Source organism: Hemicordylus capensis, chromosome 4 (assembly GCF_027244095.1).
Source record: "Hemicordylus capensis ecotype Gifberg chromosome 4, rHemCap1.1.pri, whole genome shotgun sequence".
Classification (NCBI taxonomy): Eukaryota; Metazoa; Chordata; class Lepidosauria; order Squamata; family Cordylidae; genus Hemicordylus; species Hemicordylus capensis.
In genome coordinates, this window is record NC_069660.1 from 244,144,970 (window position 1) to 244,163,255 (window position 18,286).

An 18,286-nucleotide genomic window follows, 5' to 3' on the forward strand; every position below is an offset into this window, starting at 1 on the left:
TGGTTAGGTGGTTCATAAGTTAGCCCTTTTGCACCTCAAACATTTATGCATCCACCATTTTGAATTGGGGTGGATGACATCATCACAAACAATGCTGCTGAGGTGTCCCTATGTGTCCCTACAACTGTACCCAATTTGGTTTATATTGGTCCAGGCATTGCTAAGTTGATGGGGGCGTTGGGGGGGCACACGGAGAAACATACAAAATGCCGGGTGATCTCATAAGCTTACTTAAGAAAAGTAGGCTAATAAAACAAAGTGAGCTTCCCCCCATGATTGTATCCTTTATTCTAGATATAAAATTATTCACACTACAAATAATGTTTATAAGAGGTTTGAAGAGCTTGTTTATCTGGGGAATAAAGTATAAATAATAAATATAAAATACATTGACCAAAAAAGCACATGTTCTAGGTTGGATCGTGTTATGTATACTTGGACTTGGCAGAAGATGACTTTGCACATATGATACCTACTATGTTTTCCTTTGCATAGTAATGCCCATCATGCAGAAAAAGGCTACAGTCTATTCTTTCAGGAATTTCAAGAATTGTCATGTGGAAGTATTCTATCATATTTTGGTCTTGTGCCATCTTGAGGTGGAAGTGCAAAATAAAACAAATTCTGTATTATGAGCACACTTATAAAACTGCCCTGAATTGACTGGCACTGCATTATTGAGTTCTGCAAGGACGTGTGTCTGAGTTTGAAGATAATTCTGCATAACAGTAGAGTGCAGAATACAACTGAAATTATTTATGCATACGTTTCTTATCCCAGCTTTCAGACACACAACCCAAATGCTAAGAATATTTAAATCAGCTGTATCTCTAGACTTGCTAATTTCAACAGAATACAAATAGAGCTCATGGAGTTACATTCTTATCGATCTTGAATGCAATATTTCTTAAACATGATCATGTAGGTTGAACTTTGGCATAGTTAGCTAATGGAGAATATGATGACTGTGAAGTAGGTTTTCAAGTCTTCTTGTCTAAGAAGAAAAAGACCACATTTACCAGGGTAACTAATGTTGCTGAACAGCTCTAAAACAAACCTTTAATAGCGTTAAATATTTTTTAAAAATTATATAACCCCAGTGTAGCATATTAATGCAACACTCCCTTCTCCAGCAATAATGCATGACCCTTAATTTAGCAAAACACAGTAGACCTCTGATTCAATTTGTGTAACATATTCATTTTAAACATACTGGAAGAGATAATCTTTGATTTTGTTTATCACCCTCTCTTTTTTAGAATCTCGGGCTTGATCTGAGCTACTCTTTTTTGGTTTTGGTTTTCTTGTGCCATACCATCCTGTGGTACATTGTAGTCACATAGGCAGGATGCATTCATTCACTTGTCATCAATAAAAATTTCAGTAACTTCCATATTTGTGTATTTTACACAAGATCTGTGATTGTTCTGGCAGAATCAGACCAATGTGCTTTTCCAGAGCCTAGATCAGTGTTCTTCATTGTAAGGCCCAGGGGACAGTGGTGGCCCCCATCAACCCTAAATGCAGCCCTCTGACTGATTGTTTATTGACCCACCCAGTGTGAAGTTTTGGCAAATAGCTTGTTCCCCTGGAACAATGCAGAAAAGAACATCGCCATTGTGCAGTGCTACATTTTGCCCAGTACTGGTGGAGTACTTTTAAGAGAATAGAGCCCTCTTGAGCCCCTGCACCATCTTAGAAGGTGTGCATGGAGTGCTGGGAAACCCTTCCCAGCACTTTCCCTATAAAGCCCTTAAGAGAGGGCTCCATCTCTCTTAAAGGGCCCTCCCAGCAATGAGAAAAGTGCAATTCTGTGCAGAAGTCAACACAATGGGAAATGGCTCTTAACTTGAAAGGTGGTTTTTGGTTTTGGTTTTTTTGGCCAGAGAGCCTCCTGCTTGAAAAACAGGGACGATCACGGACCTAGATCTACTTCTCATGCTTTTTCACAGCAAGTTGCAAATCTTTCTCCAGTCCTAGCAGACACTGCAGTACAATGTGGTTGAACTTTTGAGATGTTGTGGCATAGCAACTGTATAGACAACCAAACTGCCAGTGAGCTCCATCATCCTGGAATAACTTAGTGTCCTACTAAGTGATGATAATTTTGTTTCGTCTAGTGGAGATGTGTAGCAACATATGTGCAACAATGATTGTCTATAGCCTCCCATAGATGACAACATAAACATGGGTGCAGGTGGAAAAAATAAAACTGTTTAATATCTGCTTCCCTCATAAACACAAAATAATCTTATATTTGTTTAACTAAGACTTTCTTCAGAAACAACGCCTTTTTCTCCTCCTTTCCCTCCCTTTTCCTTTCTGATTCCACCCCGACACTCTCTATAGTATCTCGACTGGGACAAACATCTCAACAACAAAACATAAAAGATTACTAGATGGAATCCAACACATTCCTCCTCTTTATAACAAAATGGAATTGAATTGGTTAAAACTGGTGACAAAGTCTTGAAGTCTTTTAGGTGGTCTCACACTTCTAATTCTTTGCATCTCTGACACAAGAACTGCTAATTATGGTTTTTCTGGTACAGAGGTTAGTCCATCAACCTTGTGAGATCAAAACTGGAGGCAAGATGAAATTTCTCTACAATTGCTCTCTGGAGATCAGACTCCCTTCCCTCTTTTCTCATGGTATGCATGCTGGACTACCTTGAACTGTTTCATTTCTTTTCATCATCCAATATGATGGAATCTCCTCAGATTTTGATTATTTGTTTTGGTCTAGAATATCAGTAATATCCTTTTCTCACTTTATAAGGCAGCTGTACTCGAACAAAGTTGCCCACCTGCAATGTTTGCTGTTTCACACCCCATTTCTGATCCACATACAATTTATATTTTTGTTGCTTCTCCCTTACCCGAGCATTAATCTCTGCATCTCAGAGTGAAATGGCATGGGAAGCCCTATCAGTTGTTGCCATTGGGTAAGTTTGAAGGTAGCTTTATATCCTCTCTGCAGTTCAAAAGGTGATAGTAGAATGAGGAGAAGTTTGATAAGGAAATAGAGTTTCAAGGATTGCCTCTTTCCAGGGTTGTTGTTGCATAGTAGCCAGTTGTAAACTTTCTTTCACTAATCTGTTCATTCTTTCCAGTAAGCCATTCCCTTGAGGATGATACAAGGAAAGAGTATTGTGTTTTATCCCATGATTGTGCAAGTACTGCTTGATTTCAAAGGAGGTAAGCTGTGTCCCATTATCATTCATTAGTTCTTTAGGAAGACCTTCTCTGGCAAAAACTGTAGCCATGAACTGGATCACCTTGTTTGTAGTAACGTTGGCAGCAAATGAAATTTCTGGCCATCTGAAATAGCAATCCACCATCACTATAACAAATATTTGTTTTGTGAGTTGGTTATCAAAAGGTCCCATTATATCCAGAGCACATTTTTCAAAGGGACCATTGGGATACTCTACCAGAGTCAAGGGAGTGATAAAGATTTTCTGCTTTTTGTCAGATACAGCACAAGCCATACAGTGCCTGATTACATTTTCAATGTGTTTGTCCTTACCTGGCCACCAGAAACTTTCTCTGATGTGCCTTTTAGTCAAGCTCATGCCCAGGTGACCTTAGTCAGCAATTTTGATCACTTTTGCTTGTAAGGAGGTTAGTACCACCAAACGATCAGCACCAGCTCATTGAGAAGAGACAGCTCATTTGCTAAGTGCATATATGGTTGAAGATGTCGAGGTACCTTGTTTTTGCATTGTCATCCATTAGTTATGTTAGTTTTAAGTTCAGTAAACACTTGATCAGCATGAGGGCTGCTTTCCATTCAGAAGACGTGATCACTCCATTAGTGGATGAAGCTATTTGCACAGTTACGACTCCTTCATCCTCATCTTCTGGAATCTCCTCTTGGCCTGAAAGTGGAAGTTGAGATAAACAATCTGCAGTTGTATTCCAAAGGCCTGGCAGATATTCCAGGCCTGGAAATCAAAATCCCTAAGTGGTGATCCATTTGGCTATTCTTGGGATTGCTCAACTTGATCCCCGAGTAGTAAATAAAACAGATGGGGTTTATGGTCTGACTGTAAAGTGAATTTTCTGACCCACAAGTAAGTCCTGAAGTTCCTCACCACCCCAAAATATGCTAGAGCTTCTTTTTCAGTGACAGAATACATCTTATCTGAAGCAATAAACACTATGGAAGCAAAGGCAATTGTATCTTCCCTTTCCCCTTTTTGCTGGGTCAAGAAAGCACTCAAAACATATTCAGAAGCATCAGTAGTTACAATAGTGTGCCTGTTGGTGTCAAAAGAAGTGAGAGCATGGCTTTTAGCAATGACTGATTTGAAAATCTGAAAAGTAGCCTTGCATGATGCATCCCAGTTAAATGCTATATTCCTTTTTAAAAGAAGATGCAATGGAGCAACTTTGGAGGCAAATTGTCTAACAAATTTAGAGTAATACAGAGTCCAAAAATGATCAAAGTGCATCCTTGTTTTGTGGCTCTGCCTCTGGTGCTTCCTGAATAGCTTTCACCAAGTATGTTTTGGGATGTACACCAGTCTGAGATATTGTGTGTCACAAGTACATCACCAAGTGTGTGCAAAACTGACATTTCTCTGCAGAGATAGTAAATCTGTGTTGTCGGAGTTATGTCAGTTTTGCATGCTCCTCAATGGTTTTGCTATACACTAAAATATCCTGAAAGTAAGTGATGCCATCTGTAGCCCCCAAAATTGCATGCATCATTCCTCAAAATACCAAAACTGCAGAGGCTAATCCAAAGGGCAGTCTTTTGAATTGAAAAATACCCTCTTGGGTAATGAAGGCTGTGTATTTGTGAGAACTTTTGAGCTGAGGAATTTGATGATAGGCTGAAGACAAGTCCAAAGTTGTGAACACTGAGGCCTCTTTCAGAGTAAGCAGCATTTCCCTCCTGCAGTATGTCCTTTGTATTCCAGGACAGCAGTGAAGTATACATTTATGGCAACAGGTGAACCTCCATAGCCGCATGGGTGGATGTCTGAGGGCTGCAAGTGCAGATCTGATATATGAGGAGATTCCTGTAAATCATATGGGAAATGATAGTGTACGGAGAACCAGAAACCACCAGCATCCACACTTCATGGCCATTAAGTTTAACTTGACAATGTGGAGAAGCAGGCTCTGATTCTGTGACACTTAAAACGCTTCCAGGAAGCAGTTCAGCTGCCATAAGTAACGAAGTAGACAGCAGACTTGCAAACCTTAGCAAAGTTTCCCCCTTTCTTGCACCTGTTGCAAGTGACCTTCCGTGCAAGACAGTGAGCAAAATTGGCTTTGTGGGCAGAGTCTCCACATCGGTAGCAGTGGTAGTTCTTCCTTTCTTGTGTTGCCACTTTCTGGGGCAGTGCTATATCAAAAGATTGGGTTTGGAAGGATTTAGACTGAATGGCCTTCCCATGCCCTTGTGTGCTTTTTATTCCTGTGCTGGTCTGGGACTGTAATAAAGATTGATTGATTGATTGACTGAACAGCCTGGATTTCAGGAGGTGGGTTTGGTGGTACCAGAGAGAGTGATCTGGCACAGTGAATAGCATTTCCCACCCTCCTAGCCATCTCTATAACTATCCAAGGTAGATTTCTACTCCAATAGCAGTTTTTCATAAACTGGAGCAGTTTGTTTTCATAAAAATCTGATCTCTGAAGTAAATCAGTAAAGATCAGTAAAGTTGGCAAATTCACAGGTTATATTTAAGGCACACAGTGCTGTGACACACTGATTGATAGATTCACCAGGCAGTTGGGATCTTGAATGGAACTTTTAATGTTCAGCAATCACATTCAAAGCAGGGTTGAAAGGATCATTAAGGGCTTGAAAAGCAGTTTAATAAGAACTGGCATCCCCTTCCACTGGCATCCCCTTTCCACTGGCAGGAAAGTGGAAATGATTATATATTATTTGGCCTTCAGGGCCCAGGCAGTGAAGCAATACAGCCTTCTGCTTTGCTGAAGTAAAATCAGTGGTCTGTATGGTGAGGAGATAATTGCAGAAATAGGACCTCCATTGTTTCTAGGGAAGAGCAGGTTCTCCTTGGGTGGACAAGTAAAATGGTGATGGTGGGATATGAGCCATGCTGCAGTGGGCACCCAGTCAAAAACAGAGTCCAGGACTGAGAAAAAGGACCTTAAGCGGTTGTTCAGGTCAGGAAGCTGGAGGAACAATCAGCAGCAGCAATAGTAGAATGCAGTAGTTCAGGAATGTAGGTCCAGTAATGCAATGAAATAGGTTGCAGGTACATTCATAAGCTTTTCAGGCTCACGTGCATAGCTGGTTCAAAATCTCATTCCCAAATATTTTCCAGCTGCTTCCCTCAGAAACAGAAAGTAATCTTATGCAGATTTAATTAAGATTTTATTTAGAAACAACTCCACTTTATCCTTTCCCTCCCTTTTCCTTTCTGACTTCCCCACCCCCTCACACACACACACACATACACACTCTCTCTCTCTCTCTCCAGGATCCCCACTGGGCAGGGGCGTAACTACTATTAGGCAAGGGGAGGCAGCTGCCTGGGGGCCCCCATGCCTCAAGGGCCCCCCCAGAGGCAAGTCACATGTGAAGTGTGTGTGTGTTTGTGTATCAGCGAGGGGCCCGTTTTAAAATTTTGTCTCTGGGCACACTCCAGCCTTGTTATGCCCCTGCCACTGAGACAAACTTCTCAACAACAAAACATAAAATATTACTAGATAGAATACAACATAAACCTACCTACCTACCCATAGAAAACTGAATGTAATTTTAAAGGTTAAATTTATTATGTGAAGAACAGAATCAACTTGCCATGTCTAGAAATTCTTCTTGTAAAGCTGTAAAGCTTTCCCAGCAACATATTCAATGAATTCAGAACTCTCAGTGTCTAGATCTCGAGGAACCTTAATTGTGAAAGTAGGTGAAGTCAAAATATTTACATCTACCACAGTTTCATTCAGATTGGTAGCTTCATTTCCCTTAGCACTTGATGACACCTGAAAATGAACAATTTGACATTTAGTACATGATTTCTCAGAATAGTGGTTGACCCTGACTAAATTTATTGGAAGAAGTTCTATTAAAATTTAGTAGACCTTTACAGTAGGGATGTGCACGAAGATCTTCGGCGCCGGCGGGGGTAGCGCTTTAAGGGTGGGGGAGGGTGTACTCACCCCTCCTGCCGCATTTCCCCCGCCAGCACGCTGTCGGTTTTAAGCCCCTCGGGGCGGCAGCGTTCCTCCCTGCCGCCCCGTTTCTGCCATCGGCCGGAAGTGGCCGGAAGTCACGAGTGCGCATGTGCCCGTTGTGTGTGCGCGCGCGCACGACGGGCACACGCGCACTTGTGACTTCCGGCCACTTCTGGCCGATGGCAGAAACGGGGCGGCAGGGAGGAACGCTGCTGCCCCGAGGGGCTTAAAACCGACAGCGCGCCGGAGGGGGGAATGCGGCGGGAGGGGTGACTACACCCTCCCCCGCCCTTAAAGCGCTACCCCCGCCGGCGCCGAAACAGCCCCAAATCCGAAATGTTTCGGAGGCCATTGTAAAGGCCTCCGAAACATTTCGGGCACATGCCTACTTTACAGTAGCTCCTGAATAGTACTATGGAGTAATTTAGTCAAGATGTCTGCCAGTATTTTTTAATCTTTTAAAAATAATTTCTTAGGTTTTAAGATGAGGAATAATGGATGGCACAATACATTAGTTGCTTTTAAACAAGTCAGAAATATTCTTTAGTTTGGTTATCTGGTCTGCCTTTCAGCTTTCCACATGGAATATTTTCAGGAAGAAAAAAAATGTAACTTTGAGAATATTGCTAATGATATAAAGACCTAAGGAAAAAATGACTAGTGCTTTGGGGAGGGTTATTTTTAAAGGTCTCCCCCTCCCCATAGAAAACTGGAAATTTCAGGAGGGAAATGAAGTTTTATGAAATATTTTCCTTTCGAAATAATGAGTGAATACTGCTTTAAAAATATTAGTAACAATTCTTGTTTTGAAATGACGGTTCATATTATTGCATTCTCTTAGATCCAAGATTCAGAAGTATGTGGGTAGGTATTTATTATATCCACATTATACTTTTTGGCCAAGAATGGCTCCTAAAATTACTTACAATTAAAATCCACCAAAATAAAAATCAGTGGATGTGTGTATGTATGGTAGGAAAAGAAAAAGTTTTACATCCCATTATTCCAGCTTTATATGTTTGTTCTTGAATTTTAAGTTGCTCTTGTCTTGCTCTTGCCTGCTTGGCTAGAGATGGATTTAATTTTTGGATCTAATTTTTTTAGATTGTGAGCCCTTTGGGGACAGGGATCAATTTTATTTATTTATTATTTCTCTGTGTAAACTGCCCTGAGCCATTTTTGGAAGGGCGGTATAGAAATCGAATTAATAATAATAATAATTATTATTATTATTATATAATAGAGATGGAGTCTATTCTATCTGTGTACTTTAATTAAAGCCATTTTTGTTGACACTCTGTCTTTGATCAAATATAAGTTGGAATGATTTCAACAGGACTTAGGCACAAATACTCTTTGGACTGAGGCCCCTAAGTTTGAGCTTCAAAACTCAAACAACTCAAAAACTCAAACTCAAAAGTATTAATGAGCTGTGTTTATGAGAAAATTCACAAATGTGTTTATGAGAAATGCAAACTAGACAGATGTATGGGGTTGTGGAAGAAATGCTGCCTTCATGCTGTGTTTATTATAATCCAAGTAACTGCTTTATTGATATAAAGACAGTTTCAGCTGAAAATGGGTGAGAGAGAGCCTGTGCAGGCTACAAACCTGATCAGATCCCAAAGACCACTTGCAAAATACAGAACACTCTCTTATATGGGCAAAAGAGGAAGTTACATAATTGGACTCAAGTTGCTTAAGTATCAGTTAGCAGGACATTTACGCATGTACATTGAAACAAGGAAGTTACAGTAACAGGCCATATTTTCTCTGCATGATTAGTATGCTCCAGACATGGTTTTGCAAAGTGCAGCTGCTGTCACTGAGGCTATTGTCACACGTGGTGGAAACGAGGCTAAGGGAGCCCAGCCCGGTTTCTACTGCATGTGTGAACTGCCAGGAACCTTGCAGCTCCTGACGGTAAGCCCTCTTAATTCCCCCTTTAAATGAGGTTAGCGGAACAAATGCTCCACTAACCCTGTTTATCTGGTCATGTGTCATCATGGCGTGGCTCTGCACTATGGTGACTCATGAGGAGACCCCCCCAACCGAGAAGCTACAACCAGCCTCCCAGTGTCGGGGGGCTTCCTAAAAATGCCCAACACACTTGGATGGGGCATGCTGGGACTTCTGGGGTCTGGGAGGCCTCTGATCCCCATCGCCCCTACCGGCTCCGTGATAGAGCCAGTAATCGTGTGGGTGGCCAATCCGGCCACCCAGGGCAAGCTGCATGCTCATGTGTGGGGAGAGTGGGTCAACTCCGCTCTCCCTGCAAACCCTCTGCAGGCTCTCCACACTGCTCGTGTGGAGAGCCTTACTGCCTGCTAAAGCATTATTCAAATCTCTATGGACCTTTTCCTAGAAATCTATTTCAAGCCAAACCCCAAGCTTGCCATTTCCTGCCTAGTGTCATGCCCTCGCTCTCAGATAGCGAGGAGAAAGGGGAAGCTGACAGCCTTTCAGCCGATGCAGGGGTGCCTGAGGGGCAGAGCCCGGCTGTCAGTTCCCAAGAGACGGCTGAGGCAGGTCTGGCTGATGGTTCAGAGCAGGCACAGCAGTCTGAGGCAGCAGAGACAGCGACAGACAAATCAGAAGATGAGCTGTGCAGGCAACCCCACTGACTCCACAACAGAGGCATGTCACAAGACGAAGAACACAGCTGGAAACTATCAGGAGAAGTAAATGCCTCTTGCAGAGGGCTGATAAGCCTTGAATCCCTGCCAGCTGAAATTTATCAGCTTGGACTATAAAGCACATCAACAGCTTTTGGTTAGCCGCTGGAAGATAATGTTTGTCAACCCTCATGTTGACAGCTTTCAGCCCAAGCCAGATAGAGAGAACTATTCCTGAGCTGTGTTTTGTTTCTGCAGCCCAGTTTGTATTGTGGACTATCTTCCTGGACTTCCTTTCTAGGTGGCCAGATTGCCAACACCTGCCTGCTAAGCAGGTTTCTTGGTTTCTCCTTGCAAAGCGTTTCTGCTCAGACAGCTCTAGCATCAAGCTATCAAAATGGCTTCAATATTGTCAAGCAAGTGAAACGATTCTCACAGGGTTCAATAACTAAACATGGTATTTGTCTAAAACACCTCCCATTTAAGCATAATATTAAGGAGAAAAGTTATCTGGTGGTGTTTTGAAGGGGTGGTTGGGGAGTTAATTTCTAAAACATTTGTAATTAAGAGTAATTAGACCACAATGTAACTCAAGTTAAACTCTTGAATACCCATTGCTTTCCACAGGGAATCATTGAAATGGTTCCATGTATCTCATTGAAATACATGGGAATTCAAAGTGCTTAACTGGATTGTGCTCTTGGGGCTGGATCATGCTCCTGGGGTCAAACCAGATGTGAAATTAACCATGTCATTTGGCTGGGTATGCTTGTTTTTTAACACTTAGTTCAGCCCCCAGAGTGGATAAAATCTCAGTACTCTCTCTCTTGACCAATTTTAAAAGGCTGTGTTTTAATATGGAGGGAGACTTTGGTATTGTGTGAAAATTCCCTTGTGTCAATCTTGCTTATTTTTTCCGTGATGTTTGACAGCAGGTCTCCAATTACTTTTTCCAAATTAGAAGATACCATGTCAGATCAGTTAATGATATTTTCTCTAGAATTCCAGTAACAACTATTGTAAATATCTTTACAGGGTTATAGAAGGCATATTGGAGTGAGTGAAGAAACAAATTGTTAGGGTCATAGCCATTCTTTTAAAACATAACTAAAATCTTCCATACATTGCAAAATGGTCTCAAACTGAAAATGTACAGTTTGAAAAATTGACTGTTTGGCCTGTTCTTTATAACTTTATGAGTTCAAATAATTTTGGAAAGCAACTACTAGAAATTTTCAGAAACAATATGGCATGCAGCTATATGGCAATAGGATTCATAACACTTCCTTTACTTCTGATTTTGTTATATAGTGATCTAAAGAAGCTGCCAGAGTTATATGTCAGGCACTAGCAAAATGTTCTTCATCTGGAAAAGTAATCTACTGCCATTCAAACTTGTTAGTGCCATTTCATGCCTCTCAGGTGGCTATACAGGTCAGTTACTCATCACACTAAAAGGATTTAGAGTAGGCTAGTGTTTAAGCTCTGGAATTTCAGATCATCAAGGGATTATCAAGTATACTTAAAATCCACCTCAGTAAGAGCTTAGTATTTTAAAGAACAAAAATAACACACATTTATTCCCTCAAGTATACTAAGGCAGTAAATGTCAGTGAAACAGAGAGGTCATTGTGCAATGGTTTCTTCCATTTTTAATGTGTGGCATTTACCTTTACTATATTGAAAATGTTATCTGGTCCAATGGTCATGTTGGAGAGTTCAGATACCCATCCAAACCTTTCTTTCATTTTATTCAACAAGTAGGATGTGTCTTCTGTGTGACGCTGGGCCACCTGTAGAATCTGTTGATACTGCTCACCAGAGATGTTAACCAACTTAAAGGCATCATCAAACTTTATATGTAGTTCAGGGACATTGGGGCACACTTCAGGAATCAAACAAAATGTGGAACACTTTTTTAGGATGTTTCAGAAATATTCTACTATACTTCCCCACCCCCCGCTACCACAAAAGTTTCATTACCTCCTTTCCCTCTCATTTCTCTTCACTTTCCACCTCCCTTGCCTGTCAATCACAAACCCTTTGGGACAGGGGCCTGCCCTTTCATTCTTTGTAAAGTACCATGCACATAGACAGTGTTATATAAATAATCATAATCATAATAAAATTCAGTCATCCCAGGTCCTTGGGAAGGACTCGATCTCTGTATAAAACAAACCAGTCAATAACACCTGTCTGACTGTGTAAATTAATAATAATAATAATAGAAATTTTTATCTAATAGTATCTATTTAATTAGGTTAGTTATCCAATTGCTTTATTTTCAATATATCAATTTTAAACACATTTGGAAATAAATATCATTAAGCAGAATCCAGACTAATGCTGCCCTCATGTTAGAATATTGCCCATGTGTAATGATTTTTCTCAATTCCATCCTTCCCTCTGCTGCCCCCCCTCCATTACCCTGAAATTATGTCCCTAAGAGCTGGGAGATTCTCAGGGGCATATATGGGAAACAGCAGAGGGAAATGAGAAAAATAGTTGTGTGTGAGCAACATTCCAAGACAAGGGCAGCATTAGTTTGAATGCCTCTTATTTTAATGAGAATACATATATCCACTCTCAAATATAGAGTCTTATCTTCAGTTTTGGTAGAACAGTACCTATTGATATGGATTCTGTTATGAGCTTATCAATATGTAGTGTAGGGCATGTATATAATCAGAGAGAGAGAGTGTGTGTCCTGGATTTACTACCTAGCCTACATAAGAAGCTTAAGGCAAAGTCCAACATCATAAGTGATGGCTGGACAGCACCTTAAGATGTAATAATAAATATTCATAACTTTTTAATGTTTATCTTGCATTCTCACAAAGGTTTTGTGAGACATGTCATCATAATTCCAATTTTTTAGTATAGAACTTATTTGTGACTTGGTCACTTCTTCCATGATTCTGCCCACTAAAGTGGCTCTCACCTTTGCTGAACCTGAAGCAGCAGGTGAGATAAGGCCAGCTAGAAGGAAAGGTTTAAGGTCAGCCAAGGGAAGAGGCAGACACAATTCAAGCCAAGCTAACTTAGGCTTCTCATTTTTAGGAGTACACTAGCAACATCAAGAGGTTGGAATGAGTAAATTGGTGCAAGATGAATATCAATATTAGGGCCGTTTCATATATATGATGCTTTTGCCACTCAGAAACCCATATATAATAAGTTGTCACATTTGATGAGCAGGCACATGTACTTTGCTGATTAATAAGGGCAGGACTGCATAAGTTTATGCCCACTGGGTAGGGATGTGCAAAATGTTTCAAGCTCGAAACATTGTTTCGTGTTTGTTGTTTTGTGCATATGCCTACCAATGGGCATGGAGAAATTTTCACCACTTCCGTAACTAAGCAAATGCTCTTCCAGTGATCATACAAGCTTTTTATTTTGGGAGGCACAATGTGATTACACATTTGTAGTAAAAAACAAATCCCACTGGCTCACATATTGTGCAGCCTAACGTGAGTGGTGCCAGTTCAGATGGGTACTGAATTGCTCTTAGCGAAGCGCTGGCAGTCTTGCACTTTTGCACAAGAGCATAAATACTTAAAGTAACATGCCCACATTTCGGAATTGCTCCTCAGATCAGTAGAACATAAACAGGCTACATGGAATAATTATTTACCTTGCATAAGATTATCCTGACATTTCTGGCATCTCTCATGAAATTGGGGGCATCCTGATGAATTTTGACGCAGCTTTTTGCATGGAGCTCTCTCATGGCCTGGTGTGATCTGAGAGAACATTCCACTTTTGTCAGAATCTAAAAAGAATACAGGATGCATTCGATATCATTAACACAGACAGAATTTGCCACTGTAATGATAACTTCAAAAGTATTAAATTAAAGTGTGCTGTCAAGTCCATTTTGACTCCTGGCGCCCACAGAGCCCTGTGGTTTTCTTTTGGTAGGAGGGGTTTACCATTGCCTCCTCCTGCGCAGTATGAGATGATGCCTTTCAGCATCTTCCGATATCGCTATCCTATTGGCAATGGTGTTTCCCACAGAAACATACCAACAGGGATTCGAACCGGCAACCTTCTGCTTGTTAAGCATTTCCCTGCTGCGCCACTTAGTAGCATTACTGGTAATTAAATGATGGCCTTGTTGTTTACAACTCAAAACAGATAGGGAAACACCTCATAAAAGGCAACAAAAAATATTTCTGAGGAACGTGGAACTGCCCTGATTACTTATAGGAGGGATGGATCCAATTTTAAAAAGCAGAAGGGTTGCTTTGGTGAGGAGAGCTGAAACTTCATCCCTTCTGTGCCTTACCTCCCTTCATCTTTTCTCACCAAGCACTTTCCTCTCAGAATCAAACTACATGTTATAAGAATAAGTGCATGATTAATGTTTCTGTGCTTAGTTTTTGCTCTGCTGGACTTGGGCACAGATAGACAAGTGTCTGGAGGGAATATGGGGGGAGAGTTCTATACTCCTCCCCCATGTGCACCTTTGCTTTTAAAATGGGACCTGCACTCTTCTTTCTATGCAACTAATCTCCAGAAAGATTAATATTTGGACACATGGAACTGCCACAGCTAGTTTGTCTTTACTGACCTAATTTTATATGCAAGCCATTTTTCATCATATTAAATATGGTATTTTAGAGCCATGCACACTGGAATCAAATCATTCCAAAAATGTCCCCAAATCACTGGTACTATGCTGGCAGTGCAGTGATCATACACTAGTCTCACAGGCATATATGCTACTGCAAATGAATCTATGCAAATAAGTCAGTGCCACTGATATTAATGTCAGTTGTCATATCATTTAAAACTTGCCTTTAATTTGTTCTGCAATCTCTCTCACATTCTCTGTGTATCCTTCAAATGCCTCAGTAATCATTTCACCAACACCTTCCAGGAAAGTTTTGCTGAAATCAAAAACTAGCTGAAGGAAGCCTGGTATCCCCGCATCTTTTGGGGCACCTGTGGTTTTCATAGAATCCTCAGGAACAGCTGGCAAAAAATAGGGCTCTGTTAAGTCTTGATTAGACATAAAGTAGATTTGAAAAGACTGATCAAATTCTTTTTGCATCTGTTTGAAAAAAACAAAGCTTTTTTCAAACATGGTTCCCATGTCAGATAACAGCTGGTTAAACACATTTTCCATATACACTAGCTGGGCATCTTCTTTCTCAGGCTTTTGATTGAGCTGGAGATCTTGCCCTGGAGCATCATAAATGGGAAATGATAATGGAGTAATTTTTCTGAAAAAATCTTCAACCTGTGCATGGGGAAAAAAATAGCCATCAACAAAGATCAATTGTCCTTTGAAATACCCATAAAGGACTGCTTCAAATGTACATATAACACACCCTTAATTCCTTAGAGTCAAATCTGACCCTACTTATTATATGATAAAGAACTATCACACTATACCAGGACAGTTGTGTTAATTTTACCTAAAATTAAAAAATGTAAACACTGGTATAACATCGTAAATTAATTGAGGATCAAATAATCAAATATGCCTATTTTGATGATGAGTAATGACCAACAAAATCACTGATAATTCTGGTCTAACTATGGGTAGGCACAAGTGGCACAAAGGATTAAGAGAGCTGTTCCGCACTTTCAAGACTTTCAGTCAACATTTTGCAATAAGCGAACTCAAATTCTACACACACACACACCCCAAAAAGTGAATGCTGTGTATATTATTAATCCAACAGTGTTGCTCATATTTTGGTCAGCTCCTGTTACTCAGAGTAGCTGTGCAAAGCACTGTAGCCACATCCCTGGCTACTGGAAATTCTGCTTCACCGTTGTGCTGTCACCAGGTATCGCTGCACACTGTTTAATCTATTTTCACAGCTGAACAGGAAATAAACTTTTTTTTTTAAAGGAAAAGCTGAAAGTCTCAGGGTCAGGCATCAGATTTGTGTGAATGTATCTTCCAGTGCCTTCTTTCACCTGTATAGTAACAGGGCAGGAGGAAGCTGGATAAAACCCTCACCCTAGGCCAGTTCCCCAATGCAGATCACTCTGTATCCTTGAGCATAGGGGCAGAACATTCATGCCCCTGTATTGTGCCTAAATGTTTTCCCCTCTGTGTCTAATAGCAGTTCTGGAGAAAATATTTGGATGGGGGAAACTGGCACAGGGGAAAGGATTTTGCCCAACTCCCCTGCACTGCTGCCGTGATCTAAAGCAGCCCCACCTGCCATACACTGAGTGTCACCCAGACTAAAGCTGCACTTGTGTTGCTAATACTGTGCTGGTCCTGGGGGAAAGAGGCTATTTTAGCTTATCCTCACTTCCCTCTAAAGCCAAATTTGACTCCTGAAAATATGTCCCTGTGGGCTGTATGGCCCTCAGGGGCATATTTTCAGGAGACACAGTCTTCTTCAGAAGGAGGGCAAGGTAGATTAAAATTGCCCTTCCCCTATAGCACGTGCAGCATCACTGCACTAGTGACTTATTAGTTTGGATGTTGGCCACTGCAATTAACAACAGCAAAAAATTCACATATATCCAACAACATTACTAGTTTAGCCCCCAGTATGCAGAATTTTGCTACTTTCCCCCCGGTGTTTTTCCAGAATCATTTATATTTATTTATATTTTGATCCCATTCTTCAGGTGGCTTACATAAAAAGGGAAGGCTCTGCTGCTCGTGCTGATACCTACTGAGGCTCATTTGTTGATCATGAGGGACAGGGCCTTCTCAGTGATTGCTCCCAGGCGGTGGAGATTGCTCACAGTTGAGATCTGCATGACTCCCTCTCTCCCAGGCTTTCAGAGGAATCTGAAGACTGCCACTTTTAAAGTAGCTTTTGGGCAATGAGTAGCCCCCTGCTCTAGATACTCTAGCTAATACATAGCTATGTTTTTGCTTTATTTTAGCCATTTGTTTTATTATTTGTTTGTTTTATTATTATTATTATTAATAATAATTATTATTATTATTAATTGAAGCTTTATTACTGTTTTTATCTTGTGAAGGGCATCATCATCATCATTATCATCATCATCAATAATCATGAACAACAAAAACAGAAACACAAAATGTTTAACACCCATAACCATTTTAACAATGCTTAACAAACTCAGCATCCTAAAATAATATGGTCAGTAAGACAAGAATAAGGTAAAGTGAGCTGTCAAGTCGGTGTCGACTCATAGTGACCACAGAGCCCTGTGGTTGTCTTTGATAGAATACAGGAGAGTTTACCATTGCCTCCTCCCACACAGTATGAGATGATGCCTTTCAACATCTTCTGATAAAGCTGCTGCCCAATATAAGTGTTTTTCATAGTCTGGGAAACATACCAGTGGGGATTCGAACCGGCAACCATTTCCTCGCAGTCAAGCCATTTCCTCGCTGTGCCATTAGGTGGCTAAATACCTAGGCAATAAAAAGTTTCATGGACTGAACACAGCCCTGGCCACTAGTAGAATTCAAGATACATTTTCCTTACCTTGCTCGTAAATGTGGACAGACCATGCCGACAGGTTGTATAAAATCTCATGCAATTACTTTCTAGGCAAGATTTGCATTCATCCCATAAATATTTCAGAGACCCTTGGCATATTTCTTCTTCTTCTTCCAGTCTCTCTTTCACTTCATTCATGAGTCTCAGAGCTTCCTAATTAAGGAATTATTTATACTTTCTGAATCATGATTTACATCAGAGTTATTTATTTCAGGGTACATATTGGCACTTTGAACATCTGCATGAGCTCAATCATAAATTATTTCTCCATAATCATGTTCAATTCTGAAATATTGGTCCACCTTAGGGCCTGATCATATGAAGTGTTTGTGCTAATAATCCTCCAGAAGTGTGTGTGTGGGCGGGTGGTTGCATTTAAATATTGAATGATGGTGCTATTTATGTATTTATGTTCCTGACTGGAATTTCAACAAACACATAACTACAAGTGGGGTCCTGTGGCAAAATGTTGTGGAGGTGAAGTTGAATGGCATGGCAAAGAGAAGGGAATTTCCACTTTTTGGGACCCTAAGGGCCAAAGGGTGGGAATAAGCTCATATATAGAGGCTGTTCTTACATGGTGGAGCCATGGTTGAGGCTTTTCCTTGCTCCAGGTGAGGTGTTGAGCATAGCAGGGCATGAGTCCAAGGCACTCAGTGGGATCAGGCCCAAAATGATGGTGAAAGAGCTTGTTCTCTTTCCCCTTTAGTCATCAAAACCATTGTGGGGGTATTTGGCTTAGAGAACATGCATTCTCCAAGGACAAATTTCCCTCCCTAGGAAAGGAGGCTGAAAGAAAGCAAGGAGTGGGCCTCTTGTGTTTCTTCAGCCTAGCACCTAGTGGGCAATTGAGTACAGTGCCTGTGCACTGTGTTCTGCTGCCTGAGTTTCGTGGCAGCATGAGGCCAGTGTGCATTCACAGTCTTCAGTCTCTGGGAAGTTTGGTGAGGTTTGGGATTTTAACAAACCATAAGGTTCCTGCATACTCTGGGATCTCCTAGAGGGTTTGCAGGAATCCTCTCTTGCCATCTCCCTAGTCCCATT

General features: G+C 40.9%; 1 protein-coding gene across 4 annotated transcripts in view; it reads right to left on the minus strand.

Annotated features, from left to right (window-relative positions):
- Positions 1–277: 277 nt before the first annotated feature.
- The window catches only part of CLUL1 (clusterin like 1), a 32,517-nt gene continuing 14,508 nt past the window's right edge, over positions 278–18,286 (minus strand). For all 4 annotated transcript variants that reach the window (XM_053242932.1, XM_053242933.1, XM_053242934.1 and 1 more), the window contains 6 exons: positions 17,228–17,395; positions 14,586–15,030; positions 13,420–13,557; positions 11,453–11,667; positions 6,791–6,975; positions 278–994 (listed from right to left, as the gene is read on the minus strand). In XM_053242932.1, coding sequence (XP_053098907.1) covers positions 6,796–6,975; positions 11,453–11,667; positions 13,420–13,557; positions 14,586–15,030; positions 17,228–17,395 — 1,146 coding nt within the window. In that variant the 3' untranslated portion in view covers positions 278–994; positions 6,791–6,795. The remainder of the gene's footprint in view (positions 995–6,790; positions 6,976–11,452; positions 11,668–13,419; positions 13,558–14,585; positions 15,031–17,227; positions 17,396–18,286) is intronic.